Source organism: Leuresthes tenuis, unplaced genomic scaffold (genome assembly GCF_036924035.1).
Source record: "Leuresthes tenuis unplaced genomic scaffold, fLeuTen1.0.hap1 SCAF_10, whole genome shotgun sequence".
Taxonomy (NCBI): domain Eukaryota; kingdom Metazoa; phylum Chordata; class Actinopteri; order Atheriniformes; family Atherinopsidae; genus Leuresthes; species Leuresthes tenuis.
The window spans coordinates 16,771,148-16,798,307 of NW_027325364.1; the positions used below are offsets into that span (position 1 = coordinate 16,771,148).

The following is a 27,160-nucleotide window of genomic DNA, read 5'->3' on the forward strand; positions in this document are numbered from 1 at the left end:
AAAAAGTGGGGGATTGCAGGAAACAAAAAGGGGAAAAAAAGAAAAGACAAAAACGCGACGGGAATTTGCGTGACGAGCCTTGAGAAAAAGGGGATGGAAAAAAAAAAGATTATGGAGTGGGAGGGGGGGGGACAGTGCTCATTTAACTCCTGTGGCTGATTCTATGACCGTCAGTAATTACAGTTTAAAAAATAATAATAATAATAAAATAAAAATGTTTCTTTAAAAAAAACAAAAAACATACCTGCTTCAGAACAGGTGCCGTCATAAAGGCTTATATGCATGACAGAACTGCCCCAAAACAAAAAAGAATTCAAGTAAATTAGTGAAACGAAGGACATCATCTGTAAACAAAGAACGCAAAAAGAAGGGGGGGGGAGGGGGAATCCGCTAATACACTAGACCGCCACCAATTATACACAGCACAACCTTTTACTATTAAAAATAGAAATCAAAACATGAATAAATAGAACGACCAATTGGAACAGTGTCTGAATTCAATTTAGCCTCGTCACTGACCGCACAGAACATCAACTTACAACAACATCAAACATTATTTTAAAGGTGCTGGATGCTCTCCGTCAGCAACATTCAGAGCATCTGCGCGCCACGTTTCCAGCCAACCCGGCGGACGAGCCGAACGTGCACACTCAGTAGCAATCCGTTTCTCTTTTTCATTTTTTTTCTCTTTTCTTTTTTCTTTCTTTCCTTCCAAACCAGTGCTCTCCCTGATTTACAGAAACTGTAGCAGGTTTCACGAAGATGAAGACAAGTTCGTACGTTGGATGATTTCTTCTTGTGCAACTGTCGGGTAGCAGAGTCTTATTGCGATAGGTAAATGAGCATCTGCCGTGAGAGTAATAAAATATATATTTAAAAACTGATTTTTTTTCTTTTTTTTCCCCACCCGCTTTACACCACACAAATCTTCACTTTTGGCTTGGGTAGTGTTTGCTACATACACTGTAAGTTGAGCAATAAAAAGAAAAAGAGAAAGAAAAAAACGTCTTTAAGACACACTTTTGCCTTTGAAATATGACACCGTGTTACTCACTGACACCAGTGGGATCGCAACAACTGATTTAGAACGTACAAGAAGAGTGTGTGTGTGTGAGAACTACCAGGCCATGTGGTGCTAAATTCACAACTTAGCACATCCTTAATGATCCGATGATAATGAAGATTACTGCCTGAGAGCACGGAAATGTCTGATCTCAGCAGAGGGAATAAACAGCTAAACAATTCCTGATTCGCAAGACGTTTCAGTCCAACTAAAGACGAAGCTTTCAAAGCTTAGCACCATGGTTGTTTTTGTTATTCACAAAAAGAAAAAAGAAAAAGCATCTAAAAAAAAAGAAAAACATTAAAGTGTAAAGTGTTGGATAAAACACACACAAATACAGGTTTGGGGCAAGTGTATGGCTCAAGAACAGACTTCACCACTGCAAGGAGGGAGGGGGGGGGGGCTATAATGTTCCCGGTTACTAGAGGATGGAGCGATCATGATAAAAAGTGTACTGAGGACAGACTTGTTTTACCCCGGAAACGAATAAACCACACGACAGAGGTTTCTTAGCAATGATTCAAACAAGTAAGGCTTGGTGTGTGTGTGTCAGAAATTGTTGTCGACGTCATCCGTTTAGTTCCACTCATTCTGTCTATGAAATGTGGTCAGAGACACCAACATCCCCTTTTCTTGACAATGGCTACGGAGACAGCTGTGCGAGCTGCACATGGGAGAATTCCTTATAAGGAGAAGGACACTGACAACAGATGAGGCACCAAACTTAACAGTCAAATGACTTTTCTGCACTGATTCTCCTTCTCCTCCTCCTCCTTATATCCCTTCTGGCCAAAAACGTGTCTCTGGTCAGTGTCATAGTGGCTAATCCCCCCCCCCCCCCCTCTGTGCAGACACACCAAAGCCTCCCCCCGAGCCCAATCCAGTGCCACCTTAATTTAAGGCTTACTAATAAACAAAGATCCACTCCTTTAAATCCGAGTGATCTCTCAGTTGAGGAAGCGTCGACATCGCCGGGCCCCACAGTTACAGTTGAGTTTGTTGCTGGCGTCTTCGATGGGGAACTTGTAGTCGTAGGTGAGCTCCTCCCCTCTGTAGATTTTCCTCAGGGCAAAGATGACTATGTGCTTCCGGCCCTCCACGTTGATGACTCGCGAGTAGCAGTTGGGCTCGCAGGAGTGGTTGATGAACCTGGCCGCGTTGCCGTGCATGGTGGCGTCCACCACGTCGAAGTCATCGATGCGGAACATGTAGCAGCCGATACCCTGAAAAGGCACAAAGGAAACTTAGCGGCGTGATCCTGGAACTCTCTCGGCTCCGGCCCTCATTCACAAGCTGGAAACCTCAGAGAAATCAGAACGGAACCCAAAGACAGGGAAGCCAGACAAACCTTGCCGTCGTAGTACTTTTCTCTCTTGTCCGTGAGCACTGAGCGAATGACGATCCCTGCGTACTCTATGACCATCTCCCCTGCTTCAATGTTCCTTTTGCAGAACAGGCCACGCCCGTGAATAGCAGACCTACAAGAGATTGGAACGGGTCAGAAATGACTGAGTCACAGAAATTGAATCAGTGAGATTCCCAGATAAGAGCAAACCATCATTGTTACTTTTCCACACACACACTATAGTTATTGTACCCTCAGAGGCTGATCACCTTTGACTTGCTATGCTGCCTATCTACCTTCCCACAAGAAAGCGATGAGTAACAAAAGGTATCAGTCTCTTCCCCCACACTTGTTAGGCTAAAAACAGAACATCTTCATTTCCTTCCTGTGCAGCTTCCTAATAAAAACCAACCTACACATTACTTAGAACAGATAATAAATGAGCGTAAGCATGTTTTTTCCGTTCAACGTGACTGAGAAACCACCGAGAGAGTCTTTGCAGGATTCATTTAACTGTCAAACTGCCGTCTTGAATCCAAAAGTCATGGTTCTTATAAGAAGTTAACCTAATTTTTCACCAGTGTCAAGCCTGAGCCCTCAAGTTTAGCCTTGTGAGACATGTTTTCTACGGTTTAAGACAACCAAAGATGTTCTGAGATCCGACAGAGTTAAGAGCGATGCACAAAAACGCAAGATGGTTTTTTTTTTTTGATTCATGATCCTTTTTTTTTTTTTTTGTCTGTTTCATTCCTCACAACAGGAAGTCAAGTGCTTTGGTTCCATTGAAAACATGTGGAGGATGTGATTTCAGCTTAGTTTCAAAACCTAATAAAAAACACCTTTGTTTTCAACTCACGGCACATTATAACACAGCTTTCAAAAAAGGGTACTTTCGAGCATTAAACAGAACATTTGGAAAACGTAGCCGACCTGTACACTCCCACCGCCTCTTTCGACGTCCTTTCCAGGTGTCTGAAGCGCATGGCCATGGGCAACTCCAAACTAGTAGCGCGTCTAAGGAGAAGAGCAAGAGTGTAATTCACTTAAATGTGCCGCATTTTTTAACCCTGGACAAAGTCCCAGCGAAACCAAGACCGAAGGCCCGACCTTGTGGATTTCAGAAGAACCTCATCCTCCTCATCGTCATACGGTCCAATGTCTGGAAGCTGTCTGTGCTGAGAGGCCAGGAAGTTGAAGATGTCAAATGTAGACTTCCTGTAAAAACAGAAGGAAATCCAAGCGGGTTTGAGGAGGTATCGCCACCCGTGTGTCACGGCTTCAAGTAAGAAGCTCCGAACAGACGTACCTGAGGTAGAGCTCGGAGCGGGCGCAGCCGCTGGGATTAACAGGAAGATCGTCTTCCTGGCTGAACTGCTTGAAGAAACGGAAAGTGTGCCGCTGACAACGGTGAGCGCCTTGGAGTTGCTCCAGCAGGAACACGACGGCGTCGTGGACCAGTCCCATCATGCGGGCGGCAGTGACCCTCTGAAACGTCAGAGGCCTCAGTCTTGCTATTGCTCGTGCCTCCTGCACGCCATCCATCACTGCTTTCCAGGCCACTGCGGGCAGAGTAGACAATTAGACGCCATTAGGTGAGAATAATGAAACCGCCGAACGCCTTTTCATTGTTCTTTCAAAAACGTGTCAGATGTGGTGACTCACCCTCAATAGTTTCAGCCTCTACGCTGAAACCATCGTCGCTGGTGATCTCAAATCGCAAATGCGGCTGGTCTCTGTTTGCTGGACATCCCTGATCCTCATCAGACGGTGCCGGTTCGTCATCCGACGCAGACGCAGTGCCTATTGGAACACAACGCGCACAGCTTTCATTCAGCAGGCAGATGGCGTCCGAAACTCGAACGCTTCTGAAGTCACAGACACTAACGAGCTACGATCTTTTAAACTAAAGCATACCAGAGTATTTCTTCCAGTCAGTCAGGTTGCTGTGGCCCACCGGTTCCCACGCATGCGGTTTGCCTTGTTCACCCTGAGACAAACAATTCCAAGGCTCCGATCTGAGGACAAACAAAGCACAAATGTAACACATAAAGCAACACTTTGATTACAGAAACATCCCCTTTTATTCTTAACTTGCTATTTATCCTTATGGAATGCTGTCTGGGTAATGGTTGGAAAGCTCATTTTAAAGATCTCCCTCATAAAGAAGAAGGGAGAAGGGATGATTTAAAAGATTTGATCTAAATCACTGAAAAGAAAAGAAAAAAATCCATCCATTCGTCCGTTATGACAGGGATCTCTGGTAAAAACTTACCCTGAGCTAGAATCACTCATGTGCTCCTCCTTTAACTCGTCCAGGTTGAGGACTCCTTTCACCGTTGGGGTTTTGATGCGAACTCCTGAGGCGCGGCTGGCCGCGCTCGGAAAGGTCGCCATACGCTGCTCCTCGTCGTTACTGACGGTCTCTGGTGGTAGGAAGTCAACTTTCGACTTCTTTGTGACGATGCGGTCTGAAAGCGAAGACACTCTTTTCATGCGGACGTGGGTGCGGGGGCGAGGTGCCGGAGCTGGTGTTGGTGGCGGAGAGCGGGGTGACGCGCGAGGCTCTGGTTCAATCAAAAGGCCGGGGGGCAAAACCAGCGAGGACGGGCTCATTGTACGGAGCCCACTCCACTTGGGGGTGTAGTTGCTCGCCATTGCTTGATTTATAATTGCTTGGGCACTTTCAGCAGGGGTTGCTGGCTGATTCTCAGTAGACAGGGAAGACTGCCCTGTGGCCTTGGATGATTTGGATTTTTTGGACGCGTTAGGTTCCTTCTTCTTCTTTGGCTTTTTCAACTCCGAGACCGTTTCATCTTTCGACGTCGTTTTTGTGTTTTTTCTCGACTTCTTCACATTAACCGACGCCACTGCGCCGTTGTTGTTGTGGGTGAGCAGCTGTGTAACTGTCGCTGGGTTCTGAGCTGCAGGTGTGACTGGCGCAGGAGCTGCTGTTGTCATGCTGACGCCGGCCGGTGGAGCCGTGACATTCCCAGCTGCCGCCAGCGTGGCTGAAAGCGCGTTGCTCTGCAAAAGGCTGGCGATCTGAGTGACACAATTATAGGAGGGAGAGTTGGGAGTTGGCAGCTGGAAAGTGTTGCTTTCTGGGTTTTTCACAAAGATCTGCCCAAGGCGGTTCACCAGCAGCACGTGTGGTGTGGGATCTACATTTGGACCTCCCACCTCCTTCACAGTAAGGATGGCATGACCGGGCAGCGCCTGGGGTAATGATGGCTGTTGAGGCTCCATGGCTGGCCTGGGTGTGGAGAAGTTGATGGAGATCGTGTGCCCAGAAGCAGCTTCCTTTTGCACGGACGAGCTGTAACCATTTAAGATCACAGGGGCTGAGGTGGTTTGCAAAGGCGTTGGAGCAGCTGAGCAGTGTGTTGACAGTCCAGAGAGAGACGATATTGAAGCAGAGGAAGAAACGATGGTGACGGCCGCCGAACCGAAAGGCTGCGTTTGTGTGGTGTACAGAGGCACGGAAACCGTTCCACAAGTTCCGGCTGGGGGACACGTGCTTGGCGTCGCCTGTAACCCCAGATCAGCTGGAGGGGGAACGTTTATCTGCGTTTGTGTCACCTCTCTGACGGGAGTGAGGGTTGTTAGTTTCGTCGATAACGGCTCCAAAGATGGGAACGTTGCAGATTCTTGTGCTGATGTCACTGGCTGAAGTGTTATACTCGTCAGAGCAGGCTGATTGAAACCTTGTAAACACGAATACATCTGGAGGGAGTCGACAAGGCATTGGGAGGGGTTTTGTATATCTGTAGGCATTAAAGGGGAGGGCTGCAGCAGACCCAGCAGGGGGTTCTGCGTATTATCAGCAGAACCCGCAACGGAGGGCTCAATGATATTGGATGTCAAGTGGTTCATCAACACAGCAGATCCCTCGGTGGATGATGCAAAGTTACTACTTTCAGACTCCGAGTTCATGACTTTACAAGTTTCAGACTGCTGGGTTTCAAGGGGCGTGTCTTGCAGCACAGGAAGCAGCTCGGTGAAATGTGGGCCGCTGTCACACCTCTCAAGAACAAGAGGTGTTTCAGAAGTCAAGCCTAAACTAGAACCTGCCATCAATTCCTCCGGGTATGACGTCTCAGTCACCTTGGTAAGTACATTTGGGAGAGAATCGTTGACTTGAGTGTCAGAGCTTTGACTGCCACCAAAGGATTTAGGATACCTGTGGGAACTGTCACTCGTACCTTTAATGGCAACTGAGATGCTAACCGATGAAGGCTCTGTTTGCTTATCATTGGCTGGTGTGTCAGGGCCCTTTGTGCTGTTTGCAGTTTCTGAGTCAGGAGTATTTTTATTACTTCGATTTTTACTCGGATTTTTATCCGACCCGTCGACCTTCTGAGCATCATCAGTGGCTGCTACACTCGCGTCACTCTCGGTACCGTCGTCTATCCCATCCAGCTGAGCCATGGGACGCGAGGAAGGTGAGGAGGGAGACTTGGACCGATCCTTTGATACTGGGCAGCTGACTATTGTTCGTGAAAAATCAAAATAGTGCTCCATATCGTCGTCAGAGGAGGTGTTGCCCAATTCCTCCCGTGCCGAGGCTGCAGACCGTGGAAGATTGGCAACAAGCGTCTTTCTCTTATGTACCTCTTGGGATCTTCCCCAAAATTCCTCCTGATCATCACCTTCCACCACAATTTGTCCCCCACAGTTCATTGCCACGCCCTCATTCAGGAGTGTTTCTTCAATCTCAAGCTCTGTTCGCATCTCCTCGCCCAGACTCATGTTGGGCTCCTTGTGGAATGAGCCGTAGGGAAACTCTTTGTCATCCCTCTGTCTGTCTAAGTCGCCATGGGGCGACGTGCCATTTGCTGGGGAGACGTCTTCGGGCTCGGGTGAAGCTAAGAAGTTGTGTGGCACCTCGACCGAGTCCGACTGGCTCAGATCGAACGACAATCTGTTTCTGGGTAAATGTTGCATGGATGAAGTAAAAGGCAGGCTTACAGAGGCTGCGCTGTCCTGCCAGGGAGACTGAGGGAAGAACGTCGAGGAACAGTGTGTCATTGTGTTTCCAGGGCAGCGGATGGAGGAAGCGCTTCTACCCCCGACCGTGCGAGAGGACGGGCAGTTCATCAGGCTGTCGGAAGTACCGAGGGGGAACAGCGGGGAGGTAGGCAGAGAAGATTTGCCTGCCCGGAGAGTTATTGGTCCGGTTAGAGGACCCAGAGGAGGGGGGGACATGCGAGTTCTAAGTCCAGATGTCTGCGAGTGGGGGCTGTGGCGCCGTGCTCTTCGAGTCTCTTCCAGGTCACTTATGGTCAGAATGTGATGCGGTTTTGTCTGGGTTACACCTAAGAGGACAAAAGAACGAATCAGCATCTTTCACCTTGTATCCTCCCGGTGGTGAAATAAAGCTTTTTAAGTAACGTTTTACCTGGGGATGGCAGCGGTCGGGACATTCCTCCAGCCGGTCTCCTGTGCAGGGGGTAGCTGGGAATCTTTGGCCTTGCACTGTGATCTGATTTCGGGGGAGGACCCGGGACAAAGGTTTCCTCTGTCGGGGGCTGGGTTTCTACCACATCAGCCTCCTGGGCTTCAGATTCTGCAGAGACATACAAACAGTTGCATTAACATTCCGCACCTGGTGCATCCCTTTCTTGGGTAGTATGATTTTCAGTTAGTATGATTTTCAGTTAGTATGACTTTCAGTGGCAGAACACACACCAGGTAGTTGACAGGGGCCGTGAGCAATGGTGTGATTGTCTCCTTGGTTGGGCATCTCCTCCACGGGTTTCTCTGGGACAATGGGCCGGACCTCTCGTACTCTACATGTATACTTGCACCGCCGTAGTGGGTTAACTGTGCTCCAGTACCATCGGGAACACCTGAGAAAGGAAAAGCAACATTTTTTTTACTCCATTGTATCCATTTTTTAAGCCGATATCAAATAAATGCATAAATAAGGTAATTTGCCTTTTAAATGAATTATCGTGGCTAAAACTAAGTAAAAATACTGTTAAATAGTTATAAATTGATCTAAATTGGCTTTATCTATTTGTTGAAGGATTCATTTCAAAGCCAAATCCATTCATTCACAAGGTTAGATTAGATTAAACTTCACTGTCATTGGACATGTCGCAGATACAGGCCACAAAGTTTATAAAGTTAATTTATCCAACGCTGACTGAAATGACATCGCATACAACTCAGCCCATGTTGCAAATAGGATTTATTTGAACAACTGGGTCTAAATAAATAGATTAATAGAGAAAATATAAACTTACTGAAACCCCACAGGAAACAATTTCCCTTTGCTAGCTGAAAGTTCCGTCAGCACACCCAGCTTGTCAATTTGTAAGGAACCTGTGTTGAGACATGGTGGACATCAAATATTAGTTTAACCCCCCCTCGGAGTAAGAAAAATAACAGCAAGGAGAAAGAAAAGCTGTCAAACAAAAAAACAACAAAAACAACTTGCCAATCATCACATTGATCAGCTCTGGTTCCAGTCCAGTCAAGAACTTTCTGCGAAGGCTGATGCCCTCAAAGTCCACATAGACTCTGCGGTTCACTTCAAATTCTTGACCAGTTATCATCTACACAGCAAAGGAAACCCAGTAAGAATTCCATTCCACACGCTGAAATCGGTGCAGCATGAGCGACAAAGTGGAGGATGAGAATTTACCCTGCCGCTGATGAGGTGTCGGTGTTTGTGGCAATAGACTTTTTTATCGTCCTGAAACACGCACTGCCGGGAGCGGGCGCACATGAAGTGGTAGTTGCTCTGACAAGATGTCAGGCAGCAGCCCACGGTGGCACCCGTCTGATTGCAGCGTTCACATCGCTGGAAAGATGGGGAATAACGGAGGTTGACGAACAAACTGGAAATGCTGAGGAGACACCTCACATCGGTGGCCGAGGCCACCCCGGGTGTGCAGATTTACAGTTATCAAAGATTCTAACACTCACACACCAGCGCTGCTTAGTCACGCTCTACCTACTGGTATGCAAATAATAAAAAATATTAACAAAAAAAAAACATGAACCAACCATCAGTCGCCCCCTTGTGACAGCACTGTGTACGTGCAGCAGAGAACCGTTTTCTTCTTCGAACACCTCGGCTGACCACAGGCAGCAGTTTACGTGTATCCACTCATTTTGGCCCAGGCAAAGTAACCTGCCAGCTTCCTGTGGAGCAACACAAAAAAAACAAAACACGCAGTGAGAAACCAGTTCCAGTAGCGTTTCGAAGCACTGCCTGCGTTTGGTGCGTCTCTTACGTTGGGTTTGAGGTCTCCATATTTCTGGCACAAAGAGCACTGCCTCTCATCGTCCTTAGACCATCCAGTGTCTAGATCAGCTTTTGAAAGCCTGCCTCTCTTCCCTGGTGTAAGGGTAAATAAGTACACATTTAAGAGTCCCAAACAGCTCATTCCATTTCATTTTGTCACCTTTTCTGGAACCGACGGCGTTACCTTTAAATCTGACAACCCTGCTGGTTTTGAAGTAGTTTCGGTTTGTCGGCTCCGCAGACATCGGGGAAACGCCCCCTTCCATCTTTATATCTAAGCTCTGTCCGTTGTCTTCCTGCAGGAGACCCAATGGCGGTCTGGGCGACAGCTCTTCCCTCCCTTGCCACTGAGCGTAAACATGCTCAGTTGTAGGAGGATGAACAGCCTGGAACAGCATCCCCCTAAAGAAAGAATGTTACTTTTAATGCTCCAGACAAACAATTCAATGCACCGTCTGTACATGCACTAAAGTAGGTCTGCAGTGCGCCAAATAAATCACGATCCTGTCATTGAGCCTGTTAAAATGCGTGCAAAACCTTTTTTAATATGCACACTTGTATGAATGAGTAAAAAGAGTAAAGATTACTCACATGGGCAAGTCTTTGGTACAAGGGCTCCACACCTTTGGGTCTTGGCTGTTGAACCAGTTGAATACCTCCTCAAGGAGCTAAACAGAAAAATCATCTCATTAATGAGAAACGCAGCTTTAACACTCCAATTAAATTAAAAACTAAGAACGAAGCACACGGTTAGAAATACTAATTCTTGTCATACGGCACCTTTAGGTAATAAGAGCGTGCCAGGGCAGTGGGCCTGCGCTCCTCTGGAAGATCTTCCTCTTGCTCGAGCCTCTTTCGCACCACCTGAACCACATCTTCGTGGAACATTTTCTGTTATTTGAAAAAAACAAAAAAACAAACATTTTGAACGCCCATTGAACCGGATATAACTATACGACTGCAGAGCACTATGCAAAACAGCATCAGACCGCAATCCTGGCATAATGCATGTTGCTGTGGAAGCAGGTTAGCGAAACATGTCTTCCTACTTATTCATAGCGAATGAGCTCCTGTCTCCTGAGTTCAAAGACGAAAGCTTCAACGACGACGCTCATTTAAAAACATGTTTTAAGTCGTCCAAAAGGGTCCAAATTTGAGGTAAGTGAGCAGAAGGATGGAATGGAATGCAATTAAATGGAGTTTAAGTGACTTTCTTCTAGACTGTGGCTCTCAGTTGTCTGTAATAATAAAGGGAATTTACATGTTTTCCAGTTGTTTACTAAATTAACCAATAAACTAAACTGAATCCAGCTGTTTAAGTGTTGGCCAAAAGAAATGGGTTCTGTACTCACCAGTGTAGTATAAAGACCTTTGTCAAACTTCTTGCCAACGGCTCGGAGGTCACATGCCGGCTGGCCTTCAACGCCGCTGTCAGGGTCCACCGACTTTTCACACTACGACAGAAACAAATGAGTTTTAGCGTTCCTATACAAAGACAACCTTCTCATATGAAAAGAATCATGATATAAGACCTAAAACAGCCTTATTGGAGGTTGATTGTCATACCTGTGAGCAGGTAACAAGGTGCTGGGTGAGGGTGGAGGACAGTAAGCAAGCCAGCACCTTCTCCACCCCGGCCCTCAGCTCGATGTACAGCAGCTCTCTCCAGGCACTGGGCTGGGTCACGCTGCACGGTCGACACGAGTACACCACACTCTCTGGGAGACTGGACAGGATCTCGTACAGCTCGTCTGCAATCGTTCGAGAACAGACTTTGATTATTTTCCCTCGCCGTTTTGTCTCGAAAGCCAAAGAAAACCAAAAGCCGAACGCGGAAAATTGCCTTCGAAAGCGTTAAAGACAGCAAAAAAAAAAAAAAACAGGGCGCCGTCACAAAGAAGAAGTCCTTTTCTCACCTGTCAGATCCTCACACTTGGCGTGCACCCAGTGGTTACACGTGCCACACTGCATCATCTGACTGTCATAGTCGTTGTCTTCGTAGCACTTGAAGCAGATCGGACAATAGTTGCCTAAAAGAAAAAGGGGGCGACGTGAGTAACGATAGAAGATAAAACGAACACAAAACGCAGGAGCTGACCAAATGAGGTTAAAATGCCCTCACCCTGTTCATAGAGCTTTGAGCAGTCCGGACAGAGGCCTTTGTCATGGTTCCACTCGACGTCCCAACTCTTCCCTGGTGTGACTCCACAGCTTTTGCATCTGATGCATGTCATACAAACCTGCAGAGAAACCGCCGTATGAGTAGAAGATATCTCCTGCCGTAATAACCACTTCGCATGCACGCGGTTTCTGGGGAACTTACCCAGGCTTTCCTTTTTTTGTTTTGTTTCGGATAATTAGGCCCCAAACAGGAAACATGATAACAGTTCTGGCATCGTTCGCACTCCAACAAAGGCTGAGGGAGGCAATGTGGGGGAAAAAAAATGTCATGTCTGCGCCACAGCGAGAAAGCAAAATAAGCTAGACTATCTGTTCGTACCTTGGAGAGCTTGTTTTTCCCGCCACACACGTGACAAAACTTGCAGCGTCTGCAGCACCAATTTTCCTTGTTCTCTTCAGAGGGGCGCTCAGCTGGTTCAAGGCAAAACTGGTGGAAGGGTTCACAGCACACTTGGCAATACAGCATCTGTAAAAACGAGGAGGATTGTTAAAAAATATATCAAATAAATGACATCACCCTCTGAATATGAAGAAATAGTCACATGTGTACCACAAAAGCACAAACACTCCATAGTTTGGAAATAACAGTGGTCTACAGAACGTGCTGAGCAGTCACCTCATGTTGCCCTTTACTGGCACAAAGGAAGCAAACGTAAGGCGGCATGAGAGGCGCAGAGGTCAGTATACTTAAGCCGCCCATATTCCAGACGTTCTCCAGAGAACAGTCCTCCTGGAAACAAGACAGTAACAGATAAGAGTGTTAACAGTTGTTACAAGTAGAAATGTCTCTGCAACCTGACCCCTGTGAGGGGAAATTACAGACGGGCGGCTGTTTTTGTCACGGTGAAAAAAAGAACAATTTTGGTTTGAAATGGGTTTAAAATTTTGAGCCAAGTGGGCAAATCAGCTGCAATGTTGTGTGTGCAAAACATCTGCTGTTAAGCTGGACTTGCTCAGTGAGACAGATGAGAGAAGCAGGCGAAACACCACCATCTACTGGGGGAAAGTTTTAGTATTACGAGCTGATAAATTATTACACAAGTAGCTTGTGTGGCCCTTTCTAAGAAATAATTCATGTTTTACGGAAGGCAAATGAAAGAGTTTATCTAATAAAATACATTATACCAAATTCTGAACATATTTAAGAAAACACCAATGAGCCACAACATTAAAAACCACTGAGCGGGTTAAATCTGTTACTCTGTTCTCCAGCATCCTGGCATTCCCATGGATGCTGCTCTGATATATACCATCGATCTCAACATTTCCAGACCATTCACACCCCCTATATGGCAAGGGCACTACCCTACAGAAGCCACCACCTCCAGCAGGACAGCAGTGAGCCTCACAAAATCTGCTTTACAAAACTCTACAGAACACTACAATGACTCTGAGGCGTTCACAATCAGCCTTCGAACTCTTCATATACCGATCTGATGGGCTCTCACGGCATCTTAGGGAAGCAGCCCACATCCCACAGCGCCAACAGATCTAATGCCCCCGTTACCAGACTCACCAAGACAGCTTCAGACGTGCGCCTGGCTGATCAGAACACTTACGGTAGTAGAAATAGGACTTACTCAATATTGCACTTATGGCCATTATGTTACAGCTGATCCATGTGTGCAGTAAAACATGTTTGAATTACAATGTAATGTACCTTTAAGAAAAAAAAAGAAGAAAAAGAAAAGATAAAAAAGCATACCTTAAAGTCAACCCGGATTTTGTGAGTGGGTTTAGAAGACTCAACTTCTCGCTGTTCAAATCCATGGGCCAGAGCGGCAAGGACACTGGGAGGGGTCTGCTCCAAAGGACCCTGGGATGGAAGACCCTGAGAGACAACCGCAACTTAAAGAAGGCAGTGACCAGAATACCAGCGCTGCTTTTTACTTAGCGTGGCACGTGTAAAGTTTTAAAAAACAATGCAATTTAAAGCATGGATAAGCGACTGAGAGTATCGGGATTTGCAACTGATTTTGCTTCGTCTGCTATGATCTCATTAAGAAAAGTGGCCTCCTTAAATGTTGCCACGTTTAAAATGTCAGGCAAAGGGTTAAAAAGCTGGACTTTCTCTTTTTCACACAAGTCGTTCTAGTCTGGAGCGCCTTTGTTGCACATCAGCGTCCTGTGAGTAAGTAAAGAGGTGGAATGGGGGTGTTAAAGTTGATGTGCTGCTGATACGCTTCTGAACCGCCAAATTGACACTTGTTTGCAAGTGTCACTGACCTCACCTGGCACAGCATAACACACACCGATGTGACACTGAATCTCCTCTGGTGAGTGTGAATTACTGAAGTGAAACAACAGCGGTTTAAAATAAAGAAATCTTTCTTCTTCACCGGCACAGTGCAACCATTGTGTGAAAAGGACTCAAGTTTGTAGGCCTAAAAGATGTCTGACTGACAGCTTTAAAAGAGGAACTTTCAATTAAAGCCAAAACGGCCACAAAAGCTAATTGTGGAAGCCATCCGTTGAGTGATGACCCACCTTCTCGGGTTTACGGCGGCCCTGTGGTACACGATGCGAGCTGGATTTCCGGTGCCTGACATCATCATCTGAGATGTCTTCCAAGAATCCATCCAGTGGCACAAAGTCTTCAGGACAGACGAAACATTACCCATCATTCCCAGTGCTTTTAATTTACTTGCAAATGACTATCTTAAATTTGAAGAAATGTGTTTTAATATTCTATAGCTACACACAAATGATGGTTATCAGCTGTGACGTTATTGAAAAACTTGCTCATATGCTCTTGGAGTGCTGCAGTACCTTGACTGAAGCGAGGTCCTGCCCCCCTTCTCCTTGCTGGTGAGGCAGAGCTCGGGAAGGCTTTATCGTCCAGATCCGAGTCATAATCCACCAGGTCAAAGTAAACTCGGGGTTTTACAACACGCTTTGGTTGCTTCCTTACAGACGGACTCTGGCCATCGCCGTGGAGACCGGACGGGGAGTCAACGGCGAAATCGTTTCCTTCATCGTTACTCGAGTGACCGCCACTGAGAGATGACCGCCGACGCTTCGAGGAACCTTACCAACGGAAAAAAAAAACAGAAGAAGAATCACATTAGTGACAGTGAACGTTTAATTAAAGGTACATCGCGCTCGCGTGCTGAAGGTAAAAGTCACCTTTGGGTGCTGTTCTCCCACTAAGTCTCCGTGCTTTTCGCTCTTCAATTTGATCACATCTCTTGTACCTTGTGGTTAAAAAACAAAAGAAAAATCAAAGATCTTATTTCAGGACATCGTGCTGTGACACAGCAACAGCCAATCAACAAGGCAACTTACACACAGCACTGCCGCTTGGTATTCGGGCCACCGAACTTGGGTTTGTCGAGGCAGTTCATGCACCTCCCACAGTCTTCCTCGTGGTTGCAGCCTTTGCACACCCCACACCTCCGAGAGCGGTACCCAAACGGCCCGAGTCCTTTCCGTTTCGCAAAACTCGACTGCTTCTTCGCCTTGGTCGCTTTTGAATCTGTCAGCTCGGCGTTGTCCGACTCTGAAGGAGACCCAACATCTGCAGCAACAAAAAAAACAAAAAAAACAACAACAAACCAATAAGAAACTAATTCTACTCACACTTTGCAAGGTGACAAGTCTACAAGTCAATTGCTACCTTTGGGGACGGCTGATGGAGAAATGCCAGATCTCTCGTGCAGCGGCAAGGCGCTTAGTCGGGGAATGTCATCTGGTACCATGGCCCGAGGCTGCCCGAGCACCACCGAGGCAGCACGACACACGTGCTTGATGCGCGGTCCTCCCGCTCTACGGAACTCCTGGCAGAGCGGGGAGATGAGCTGTGGCTGAGAAAAAGAAACGAAGACGCTGGAATTTTACAGACGTTTCAAATCAAGAGCCTTCCATTCAGTACACTGAACACAGCTGACTTCTTTTTTTGACTTTGGTAAAACCGGACACGAATATTTAGAGTCGGATGACCCCCCCCCCTCTCTCCCTCTCCCTCCTTTGGGCGTATTGATCCGATCCCTTACTTGTCCTTGAAGAGGCTCTGTCTTGACTGGAACATCAGGATGAAGCTGCACCCTCTGCTTCCTCCTTTGTCTCTTTGAGGTGATATCTTGGGATCTGGCTCCAGTTGGACCAGATAAGAGCTACAAGGTCAACAGCAACACAAGCCATCAATACAAGCCTGAGAAAGCATCTCATCACTCAAATTACTTACGAGTATAAATCCTTCCTCTATCACAGCTTCGAATAAATTAAACTACTATAACAAACAAAGTCTTCATTGACAAAAAAAAGGGAGGGCTCATGGTTTCCATCCTTACCCCTGAGGACTTCAGCTGCTTCTGTTGGTCTATTTTAATGAGCTGAACCTTGGCTTTCCTGAGCAGATTGAACATTCTTTTATTTGCACCGGTGAGGCGTGCCCTCTGCGGCGCCCCCTTCTCAACAGACCCGGGATGAACGCCTCCACCCGTCCCCGAGTTCTGCACGGACTGCAACTCTCCTGCGGGTAAAAAAAAAAAGAGGCAGCGTTAGGTTTTACGGCCATAATATGGGGTGAGCTTAAGTTAAAGGTCGAATGTTCATTTCTTCACATTAATTCCATTCATCCATTCAAAATCTTATCACCTGAGTGAGGCCGGCCAGGGTCCTTCCCCGATAAATCCTCCTCGGCGTGATGCTGAAGTACAAGCGACTTGGAGTTCATAGCCCGGACAGACACCGAGACTTTTCTCACCACTCCGGGAGCATTGAGGTCTTCTATCTTGAGCTTGGACTTGTCCTTTTCTGTGCTCGTGTCGCGCTGCCGGAGGCTGATGCTCATGGCCTCGTCGTCGAGTCCTTCTGCTAAATCAACAGACGGCTGCGCAGGTTTACTCGCGCTATCAAGCTCTAGTGTGTTTTTGCTCTTGGGAAGTCCCCCGTGCGGCTTCTTTAGCCTCTGGTAAATCTTAAGGTGACCGGCTGTCTTGTTAAACTTGGGCAAACTTTTCTTTTTCAGAACGTCAACGAGGTCAGATGACAGTTCATGGGGCTTCTCCACTGGAGCAGATATAAACAGATCCTCGCATTTGCTCTCGAGAGTTTTGTCAAGCGTATACACTTCCTCGCCCGATCGTTCTGGCACATGCCACTTGAAGGTCGAGTTCTTCAGAAGGGACTTATTTTCATTCGCGTCACCTTTTTTCTCACAAAACAGGCTATCGGCAAGGTCTATGCTGTCATCGAGGTCCTGAGCAGAAAACAGATCCACATCTAGCTGAGCTTCGCTTAATATGTCTTCCTCGTCGATTGGAAGGATGGGTGATATTGCCCTTTCTGCCCCGTCATCTCGCCGCTTTCCAGGTCGCATCTGCAAGCCCAGTTGGAAACCCTTCTTCGGGGAGTTTCTTCGAGGCAAAACAGACATCCCGGCATCGTCCATGAACCTCTGCGGTGTCTTGATCACCCGTGAGGATCTGGCACTTACAACGGGCATAATGAAGTGCTTGATGTTTTTGATAAACTTCGACTTCCCGGGCTGAACGCTGACAACATCTGCCTGTCCTGCATCAACCGGGGTGTCAGCTTCTTCCTGCTTCAAGCCATCTTTTTCAAGGCCCACTTCGATCAGCGTGGAAATGATTTTCGATTGGGATTTTGGCCTTTTGGAGCCAATGAAATGAAGACCCATCGGCCTCTTTCTGTACCTTTTGTGTACTCCGATGAGCTTGGAGCTGGGGGGTGGCGCGACAGCGGCCGGTGAGGTGGAAATGTCACTGTCTCCCTCGACAACGCCCGGACTTTCGGATGAGTTGAGTGGAGCAAACTTCCCGTCTCTGCCCCTGTGCCTGTGCTTCTGGCGCTGCCCAATTAAATTCTTACGCCTCTTTTTGGCTTTTTTGAGAGACGTCCCTGACGTCTGTAGATCACTCGCTTGACTTTCTGACACCACGGATGGCTGACTATCAATCAGCTGAATGTCTGTTTCCTCTTTCACTGGTGACGGCTCCTGCTCTTCTTCTTCCACAGGCACGGCGTCCTGTTTGGTCTCTGGCTCGGTGCGTTCTTCTGCCTCTGGCTGACACACCTCTCTTACTACAGGCTGAGTGTCTTCTTTCAGATCTGGCTCTCCGCTGGTGGAGTCATCTGCAGCAACCGCTGTTTCGACTGTGATATCAGGAGAAACAACAGCAGCCTTCTTTCTGACGGCCTTCGCCTGAACGGCTTTCTTTTTCCCTACTTTATTATTTCTACATCTTCTAGGTTTGGAAGGCACAGCAAACGCTTTGGCTTCTTTTATCTGCGGCTCTACCTCTTGCTTGACCTCATTCTCCACCTTCTGGGGGGAAACTTCCCCTGGCACCTGCGGGGGACTGTCAGCTATCTCTGGGACACCCTTATCGAGGACTTCAGGGAGGTTCACACTGGTCACCTGGGATTGGTCCTCACCCACGACAGGAGAAGGGTTTTCAGGAACAACTTGTGAACCGGAATTCTCAGTCGACGCTTTGACCGAGGAAACTTCCACTTGCTCCTGTGGAGATGTGTTTTCATCCTGTGGACTCTTTCTGAGCCTCCGTTTCTGAGCAGTCACTGGCTTCTGACTAACAGACTTGGCTTGAGGCGAATCGAGACTTGACGTCCTCCTCCTCAGTCTCCTAACAGGTGTGGCATCAGCATCCCGGCGCGGCGAGCCGCCCTCGTTAACTTCACTCGGCTCTTTGGGAACGTCGTCGTTCTTTTCGGAAACGGGGCTGACCTGCTGAATCAAGAAGGATGGCTTTGAGCTTTTATGTTTACCCGGAGAGGAGACCTTTTTAATCTGAAGAGGAGGTACAACTTTCCCGCCATCTGTTTTAGTGATTTCTTGTGTGGGATCTACCTCGGGTTCCACCTCCAAAGGGGTCTTTTCCAACTCAGCTTTGTATTGGAGATCCTTCTCACTGCTGTCTGTGCTCTCAGTCTCTTGCGGGGCTGCATCATCCAGCTTTGATTTAGTCTCCAGTCCCTTCGTGTCAGAAGGAGGGGAAAGGTCCACTTTGTCTTCTGCTGGTGCTTTGAGAATATTTTCAGCAGCGCGTGTCGGGCTTCCTCCTTTCACCATCGTTAAAGTCCAGATATATTTTCTCCGCTTTTTCTTCCGAGACGAAGTCTTCCCACTGGCCTGCACGTCGTATTTAGGGTTTTTGATCTTTAGCAGCTTTAAGCTTGGGACCCTCGTTTCCTCATTGTCACCGGGCTGCACGGCGAGATTATCCGTGTCTGTGGACGATGAGTCCAGGTTTTCTGGGACTGAAACGTCTTTATTTAGTCTCCTGCTTTGCCTCCGCCTGTCTCTTCCCACCACAGGTTTGGCCTCCGCTGTTTGTGGAACTTCTGGCTTGGATTCAGCCAGCACGGCAGTACTTTTACTCTGACTTTCGGGCTCAGCTGCACCGTCCGAGGCTTTCTTAGACTGCGGGTTCGTAACTCTATTGCTCCTTCGAGTAACTAGTTTATCTGCAGGACTCTGAGCTGCCAGCGCTTTCTTTTTCTTTCCTTCCCTCGCATTCAGTTTTGGCTCAACGGACTCACTGTCCTTTGCCGAGTCGGTCAGTTCTTTTTCTTTTGATTTTTGGTCATCAACCACAACTTTGGCAGTAGTCGGGCCCACGGGTTCTGCTGTCTTTACAGCAGATCTCCCGCGCCTTCTTGTAGGTACAGCTCCAGCTCCTTTCTCCTCTGCGCCATGTTCATCCTCCTGTGGTTCAGTTTTAAACTTGACGTGAGCACTTAAAACCTGGTCACCCTGAATGTCCTTGGCATCGGGCTGATCCTGAATTTCTTTTATCTTCAGCGATTTTCTCTGAGGCTCTTTTACAGTTTTCACTTTCTTTTTGGCCACTAACTTTATAGTAATCCTTGGCGTTGCCGCTGAAGCTCTGCTTTTAGTGGACTGTCGCTCCGTAGCGCTTTTTGCTTTCGAACTTTTCTTGAAATCCTTTGCTGGCTTTGCTTCAAGAGATGTGCCGCGTATCTCTGCCGAAGATTCGACATCTTTTACAGGATCGGGTGGGATGGCTGCCTCCGCGGCTGGCGTTTTAAGCGGTAGCTTCTCGCTTTGTCGTCTAGATTTCGTGTTGACAGCATCACCTACAAGGCAAAAAAGAAACAATGTTTAAAAAAAAAAAAAGGCAGCTTCTTCACTGAACACAAACCTGGGATAAAAAAAAAAAAAAGGATCCTCCTCTTTTGTTGTGTTACAGGCTTCAATCAAACCCGAGCTTTTTGTTTACCTTTGGAAGAATTTTGTTGAGACGTTGCAGGTCCTTTGGAGCCCTTTTTCTCAGCTTCAAATCCTCTGAAGTCATCACCCTTGGAAAAAATAAAACCCAATAAACCACACTTAAAATCGTGTACCGGTGCTATAATGGCAACAATTACAGCACCTGGGGGGAAAAAAAACAGCGAAATGTGAAGTCTTCAACAACAGTAAACTTGACAGCATCATATCAGACAGCACAAACAGCACATGGTGACTGTTTTCACTTTCACCCATTCAAACCAACTACTCCTCTCATCTGCTCTGGGTTGCAATGCATAAGACACGAGTGACCAACTAAAAACGCTGACGTGTGACATATGCACATAAGCTACAAATGCATGCAGTGTTCATTTATACTGAAAGGGTGACAATGATGAGGGTAACGTATTTTAAAGCTAGCAGTTCCCAGCACAGCGCTACTGGCAATGAAAACAGAGACACTTTGACTCCACACCACCGCCTGCCCACATCACTGATGCACAGTGGTGCATGTGCAGCAGATAGTGCTGTTAGTATTGTAAACACCTTGAGTCAAGGCCATTCTTCTAGGGCACACTGTGCTTAAACCCCGTTTTTCTTTTTCTTAAATTACACGGCGTATCGTTTCCTGCATTTCGATCTGTCAAAGCTACTTTTCCCGCAGCTACACATCAGGCAACGTTTACTTAAACTCCCAACTAGTGTTGCAAAAGTGCGAGACCCTCGCTGTAGACTGCTATAGCGCAATTATTATCCCTTGCAACAACTATTTGGGCAACGAAAACTGAAGGAGCAATCTGTTTGTCTACTACTTTTTGGTGGAGTTGGACGAGCACTTTACCACAACAGAGTCAATGAAGACAGCGTGTGTAGCTCAATTTGACAAGTGACAGGCCGTTAAACAGGAAAGGTGGTGAAGCGGCAGTGATGCTCTCTGTTAGGGTTTTCTTTCGCTGTATAAGTGTTAAATAAACCAAAACAGTGTGAAGGTGATTATGTGCCATCCAGGATGTGCTATGAAACAAGTCCCTCTCTGCAACACTAAAACCAATACATCTATGATAGGTCAAATAATATTGGTCAATTAAAGTACTGGTCAGGATTTGTATGTCAGAATAAATAATAATAATAATAATAATAATAGGAACTTTAAATTCGGCAGGAATCTCACTTGAGTATTTAACGTTAACACCTTCACTAAGGTTACAAGAGGCTACGGGAAAATGTGGGTTGGTTGTAACTCCCTCCAAGTACTTAACATCTTCCTCATACCAGCAGCTGAGATCTAAAAGTCCACAATGAACTCGACTCTTATGAACGACAATTGGACGCCAATGATCGGCTGTGACCCGAGGAGCATTTGATTCCAACAAGGGTACAACTGGCTTTGGCTCACTTCTGCACCACCATTTAAACCTTTCGTGTTTGCTAACACGAGCTAACAGTTAGCCTGCCCGTTTCCTACGAGAACATTTAAACCTACTTTTGACCACAACGAAGCTACATGGGAACCATTACAAACTTTATCTCAGCGTGTTTGTGTGGATTTTAACTCGGGCAGGCAGATGCGTCTTCTTTAAACTCTCATTAACTAAGAGGACTGCTCTGCTCGCATCTGGACAGCGTATGAAAACAGAGCAGTTAGCGGCTAGCCACTGAGCAAAGTACGGAGGTGTTAGCCTTCTCCCTCTTTGTGTTCACTATTAGCAGGCTAGCCGCTCTTCTGGCCCTGAACCGAGTGGGCCGTAGATGAAAGAATTGCGGTGCATGTTTACAAATTGGCGTTCTAACTCTCTGTCTTTCCTCAAAAACACCTACAAATAATACTCGCGTTTTCACCCTTTCGTATTTAAACCCCTTTTTGAGTGCAATTTAGAGCACAGCGCTAACGTTGCAGCCTTTGCAGTCTGACTGAAGTGGCATTTTGCGTTACGACTGTTCATTAAATGTACTGGAAAGCTGAACTCTGCTAACACGGGTTAGCGTGTAATTTTTAGCTTAGCAAGCTTGAAGCTAAAGTTAACGCTAGCCTGGCAATAGGATGTTGACATTTCTCCATGGCACTAACCAGTCACACTGCTGTGAATAGCACTCAGTCATGCAAATTAACGATCGCACAAAAATGTGAAAAGATGAAATAAAGATACTAACTCCTGGGTCGGTTTGGGACCTCACCTCTTCACTCCCACTAGAGCTGTATCCAGCCTGGCCAAGGATCTTGTGGCTTGCCTCTATCCCAAGTAAGCGCAAGTGAGACTGGTCTTCGTTTAACGATAGGACCAGGTTTGCGGGCCTTGGCCCTCCGTTAGTCACATCATCAGCTTCCAAGCCTGATCGACCGAGTTGCCAGCGCTTCTCGGAACGCAAACGACTGCGCGATGACCAAGGCCGACCGGGGAAACGACCTCGGGCCGTTGCGGTTCCACCTTGGCCTCCTACGGCAGCCGCGGTTGCTGATCCGCATCCCGCTGCCGCCATCATTGCTTCAACAACAACACTCACTCCGTCGGCTAGCAGCTCGAGGAGGACAAGAGGGAAGGCGCGAGATGGGAGGGGTGGACCGCAGTGGTGCACGGGAAAGTGAGTTTTTTGGGGGGTGAGAGCACACAAGGAGTAGAATTGGGTGGTTACTGGTCAAGTCTTCATTAGAGAATGAAATCACCTCTCGGATTAGGATTCTTAATTATGACACGAACGTCATCAATTACATTGATGATTAGAAATCTTGATTAATTGATGGTTGACACTGACATTTTATGACATTGCTATCTTATACGTACTTTAATAAAACAAGTTTTTTTTTTTAAATGATCATAAAGTCATAAATGCCTTTATTACGCACTGATAATAAATCTCATTAAGCTTCACACCACAGGCAGGAGTTAGTTGGTGGTCGTCAGCTGAGCTAAATGGCAAATGGGCTTCAGTGAATATGGAGAATCAAGCTCGAAAAAAGGGATTAAGACATTTCCGATTATTTTTTAATGCGTTTGCTGTGTGACGTGATGATTAAATGCATTTGAAGTTGACTCTGCACATTAATACAGGAGGTGGCAGTATGCATCTTTGTTACCGTCAGCTGTTCAAGGAGGAAGCAGAAATGTTCAGAAATGTTCTCTGTTGTTGGTCTGACTAAAAGATAAGAAGCCACGTCAAATTAGAATAGGATGACGTTGACGAATAAACAAACAGTAGGAAGTGATATATAAGCAGCTGTGAAATGGGATACTTGCCTCTGAGGCGAAATTTCTTCTTAAAAATCGGAAACAGGGTTGATGCAGCAACCCTGCTTGGTATTTTGTTTTGTTATTTTCCTTCTTGTTTCTTTGCTTGGTTTTGGTTTGATTTTTTTCTCTCTCTCTAAACCACCAAGTCTCAAACCCTTGACAGCGAGGAGAAAAAAAGCAATTCAGTTTATCAGGGATAAATGGGGAAGATGTTAAAGACAAAGAAGGAGCATTTTATTTGCTGAGCTGCTCTCCTCCTTGTTTCCTTTTATTCTTTTTTTATGAAGCTCTTCACAGATACCGACTTATTTTGTCTCCAGGACTCTTTCCCAGCAAGCCACATATTTTCAATGTACCTACAAAATAGTGTATAACCTTTCCCCTGTATGTCACACACTCCAGTACAGTAGGTGGTGGTATTCAGGGAGGTGTAGCATATGATTGCCACATAAACAAAGACCAAATATTATGAAGAAAAAGTTCCCTGTATTGGAAAATACAACAAAGGTAGGAAGTTAGTTTTGAATTTGCACTCTTGAACTCTTGACTCTGTGGGTACTGGCTCATATATGGTTTAAAATTCAACAAGTAGAAATCTCATGTGATAAATAACTTCAGCTGGTCAGAAATCAAAAGCATCATTAAGCACAGTCGGGAAAAAAAGGAGAAGAAGAAGTGGAAAGAAAGATGGTAAAAAGCAAGGAGGGGAGGATATGAAAGGACGGTGGTTCTGTACAAAACGAAAGAAAGTGGGATGAATAAAAAGTGCAGGAGGGAACTTGTAAAAAAAAAAGCAAAGTTTTAAAAAACAGCGTAATCCGAATGCCCGCTGTGTACCACACGGTGGCGCTAATTCAAAAATTCATTATTTGCCACACACCAATAAAAGTGAAGAAAAAGAAGCCAAGGGAAAGAATTCGGAAGAAGAAGTAGGAAGTATTTTGTTTTGTTTCCATGTAGTTGATTTACTTGAGCGACAATTGGCTGTAAAGATATCAGGTATATTTTTTTTACATTAATATGGAGTATTATTGATTCTTTGAAATTTCATCAACATATGCCCACCAGATTCTAGAGTTACTGCTGCGGCTGTTTGTGGCTTTGTGTAGCACTGCTAAGCTAGCTAAATGCTAACGGTAGCCTGAAGTGTATTCCGAGTCACCTGACAAAGTGGGTTAGCAAACATGACGGCACTGCTGTGTTGGTATGTGTGTCGACAAAAACGTCTGTCCCGAAGCAAGTGTCATATATGTGGCTGGCGATCACAGTGATGTATTTACCATAAATACTTTCAGGTTTTAAAAGGTTTCTGGTTCTCCCCGTCACTCTTTCCTTTCTGCAGTAGTTAACAATGAACCTGGAACGACTTCCTAACGAGGAGAAACTGGGCCTCTGCAGAAAGTACTATTTGGGTAAGATGGCATAAAAAAATCAAATCAACCTCGAACGTTGTTATTTACACTGCTTGATATATACTGAGGTATGGGAGCCTCAGGTTTGTGGGGTGAGGGGGAATGAATAAAGACAACGAGCTGATTTATGTAGTTTCGATGGTTTTATTACTAATAATTGTTTTTTTTTCTCCTTTTTTTTTCCAGGTGGATTCGCTTTTCTGCCATTCCTTTGGCTCGTCAATGTTGTTTGGTTTTTCCGGGAGGCCTTTATGAAGCCAGCATACACCGAACAGCTACAGATAAAGACTTGTGGGTGTCAGATTGTCTTCTGTTTCAGGCCTGCAGAATTAGAAAACTTTCTTCTTTTTTTTTTTTCCTTCACGTCTTTAGATGAAGAAATATAAATCTGAATTTAATGATGATTTAGCAGGTTAGGGTTACTCCTGAACTTACATCAACTTATGCTTACCCTTTAAGTTGTCTGCATGACGTATGTGTGCCCACGTAGACACATTCTGGACATATTCTCAATTCTAAATTGCTATCAACCAAGTAAAAATGGTATACATTTTTTTTATTTATTTATTTTTTTTTTTATTTTAAATAACGTCGGGTCCAAAATTGGGAATTCCCATTTGAAAGCTGTACAATTTCCACTTAAACGCATTCCACTCAGCAGACTAAACATGATTTTGACTCTCAGAATGTGGACTTTTAAATACTCTGACATGCATTGATTTGATCGGAGTGAAAGGGAACGATCGCAACATTAATTTGCTTCACACTGCTGAGTTCATCACTGTGACAGAATTAGTGTTGTGTGTTTCAGGCTGGAAGACACAGACATGCACGTCTTTACTGAACTTTGTCCAGATAAGAAATGAAGTCGGCAAATATCCTTGTTACGTTTTCCTTGTTGAAAAATGAATGGCTCGCTGGCTTAAATCTGTGCCACCATTAAAACTTCGGGGCACCCGCTGAAAAAGTGTATTTGCTTGGTGTCAAATTAGGTGCTGATTTAGGGTGAAGCGTATTTTATTCATGTGTACATGTCTATTTAATTACTCTGTAATTCTCTTGTGTTTTTCTAGATGTGAAGCGGTCAGCGCTGGGGTTACTGTTGTGGGTAGCGATACTCACCACTTGGATCGCAGTTTTTCAACATTTCAGAGCTGAGTGGGGAGAGGTGGGAGATTACCTCTCCTTTACGATTCCACTGGGCAGTCCTTGAATTTTTCTTTTTTTTTTTTTTTTGAGTGACCTGTGTTTCGAAAATGATTAATGATCCAGTGTGGTGGACCAAAGAATTTCCCAAGATTTTGGTCTGTTTTTATTGGTCCTTTACTGGCATGACGTGTTAACAGAGTAATATCTCATCTCTTTAAAAGAGCCATGCTGTAGGACTCAGGATTTTGTGTTTTGTTTTGTTTGCTAAGACATTTGCTTAAATCGGTTGGATTAAAAATTAGATTAAGATAAAGCTAATCTTGTATACTACACTAAGTTGTAATGTAGAAGCTGGATGTACACTCATGTTTGTTGAAATGATTGGAAAAACAGATTCATTAACCTGTTTTTGTGTGATTGCGCAGCCAAAACCATTTTTACCTGTAATTGGCAAATAAATGTATGTACAGTTCTTCCACCATACAGTGTCTTTTAATCTGTCTACATAATTCCCATTGCTGGAGCTGGAATCTTACACTTACCTCATGTCATTGACCTTTTTTTTAGATTTATGGGCCTATACGGACCTTCTCTTGTTTTGACATCTGATCAACAAGCTGTACCCTCCATTTCTGCTCTTCATTGTTGTATATGTCTCCTAAAGTTAGGACAACCGCTGGCGCCTGTTATGAAACCCAATAACTTAATCCCCCCCCCAAATGCCCCCTCTTCAATTTCATCCTTGATGAGTCATAACATAATCGGTGCCAATTTTAGTCACTGGTCACATTCAGATCTTTGGTGACAGGTTCGGCTTTGCTAACGGGGAGAGCGTGTTCGCATAGCTGTGGACTTCAGGCTGTGCTGAGAACAAGAAGTATCAGCACACAGGGTACTTTCATAATGCTTAATAAAACTGATTGACGGGTAGTTAAATCCATTTACAGACATAAATTGGAAGTTATAGTTTGTGTAAGAATCTGAGAATTGTCCACATTTAGTCTTCAGTTTTGAGGCACTTTTATTCGGTCTACCAACAGTTATTAACTTTTTATTTGACTTCAGATAGTTGGGTGTAATTGAAAGATTACTAGTATTTTATTAGTAATTGTGCTGTTTAAGCCAGGTACTCTATAAATTCCTCCCAACACTTTAATACCGACTGATGGAAGGAAGGCCTGTTGGTAGCAGCGGACGTCTTACACACATGTAAGAGCACGTGTGTAAGACGTTCCCCGCTGTCACTGTCAGTCTGACATCTGCTCACGGGCAGTCAACAACTTCGTCTTTTGAAC

General features: G+C 45.7%; 3 protein-coding genes across 4 annotated transcripts in view; 2 read left to right on the forward strand and 1 right to left on the reverse strand.

The window, feature by feature from the left end:
* The window catches only part of lin37 (lin-37 DREAM MuvB core complex component), a 99,465-nt gene that overhangs the window by 62,423 nt on the left and 9,882 nt on the right, over positions 1-27,160 (forward strand). The window lies entirely within an intron of this gene.
* On the reverse strand, positions 710-22,603 carry kmt2bb (lysine (K)-specific methyltransferase 2Bb). Of its 2 annotated transcripts, none has more exons than XM_072394483.1 (36): positions 22,253-22,603; positions 20,070-20,148; positions 16,441-19,926; positions 16,134-16,315; positions 15,837-15,956; positions 15,461-15,647; positions 15,130-15,361; positions 14,971-15,038; positions 14,614-14,871; positions 14,332-14,438; positions 13,550-13,675; positions 12,461-12,574; positions 12,164-12,310; positions 11,987-12,079; positions 11,786-11,903; positions 11,580-11,693; positions 11,230-11,414; positions 11,016-11,117; positions 10,444-10,554; positions 10,255-10,331; positions 9,848-10,065; positions 9,653-9,756; positions 9,423-9,560; positions 9,058-9,216; positions 8,851-8,968; positions 8,657-8,735; positions 8,097-8,257; positions 7,807-7,974; positions 4,681-7,723; positions 4,323-4,423; positions 4,071-4,208; positions 3,715-3,967; positions 3,516-3,623; positions 3,339-3,422; positions 2,412-2,541; positions 710-2,286 (listed from the first exon to the last, which is right to left on the reverse strand). In XM_072394483.1, the coding sequence occupies exons 1-36, from the start codon at positions 22,556-22,558 to the stop codon at positions 2,011-2,013; spliced, it is 11,490 nt and encodes a 3,829-aa protein (XP_072250584.1). In that variant the 5' UTR covers positions 22,559-22,603; the 3' UTR covers positions 710-2,010. The 2 variants fall into 2 exon arrangements, with proteins under 2 accessions (XP_072250584.1, XP_072250583.1); XM_072394482.1 differs by having other exon boundaries at positions 22,229-22,603.
* psenen (presenilin enhancer, gamma-secretase subunit) lies at positions 24,165-26,343 on the forward strand. Its single transcript, XM_072394541.1, has 4 exons — positions 24,165-24,303; positions 24,647-24,716; positions 24,903-25,007; positions 25,790-26,343. The coding sequence occupies exons 2-4, from the start codon at positions 24,656-24,658 to the stop codon at positions 25,927-25,929; spliced, it is 306 nt and encodes a 101-aa protein (XP_072250642.1). The 5' UTR covers positions 24,165-24,303; positions 24,647-24,655; the 3' UTR covers positions 25,930-26,343.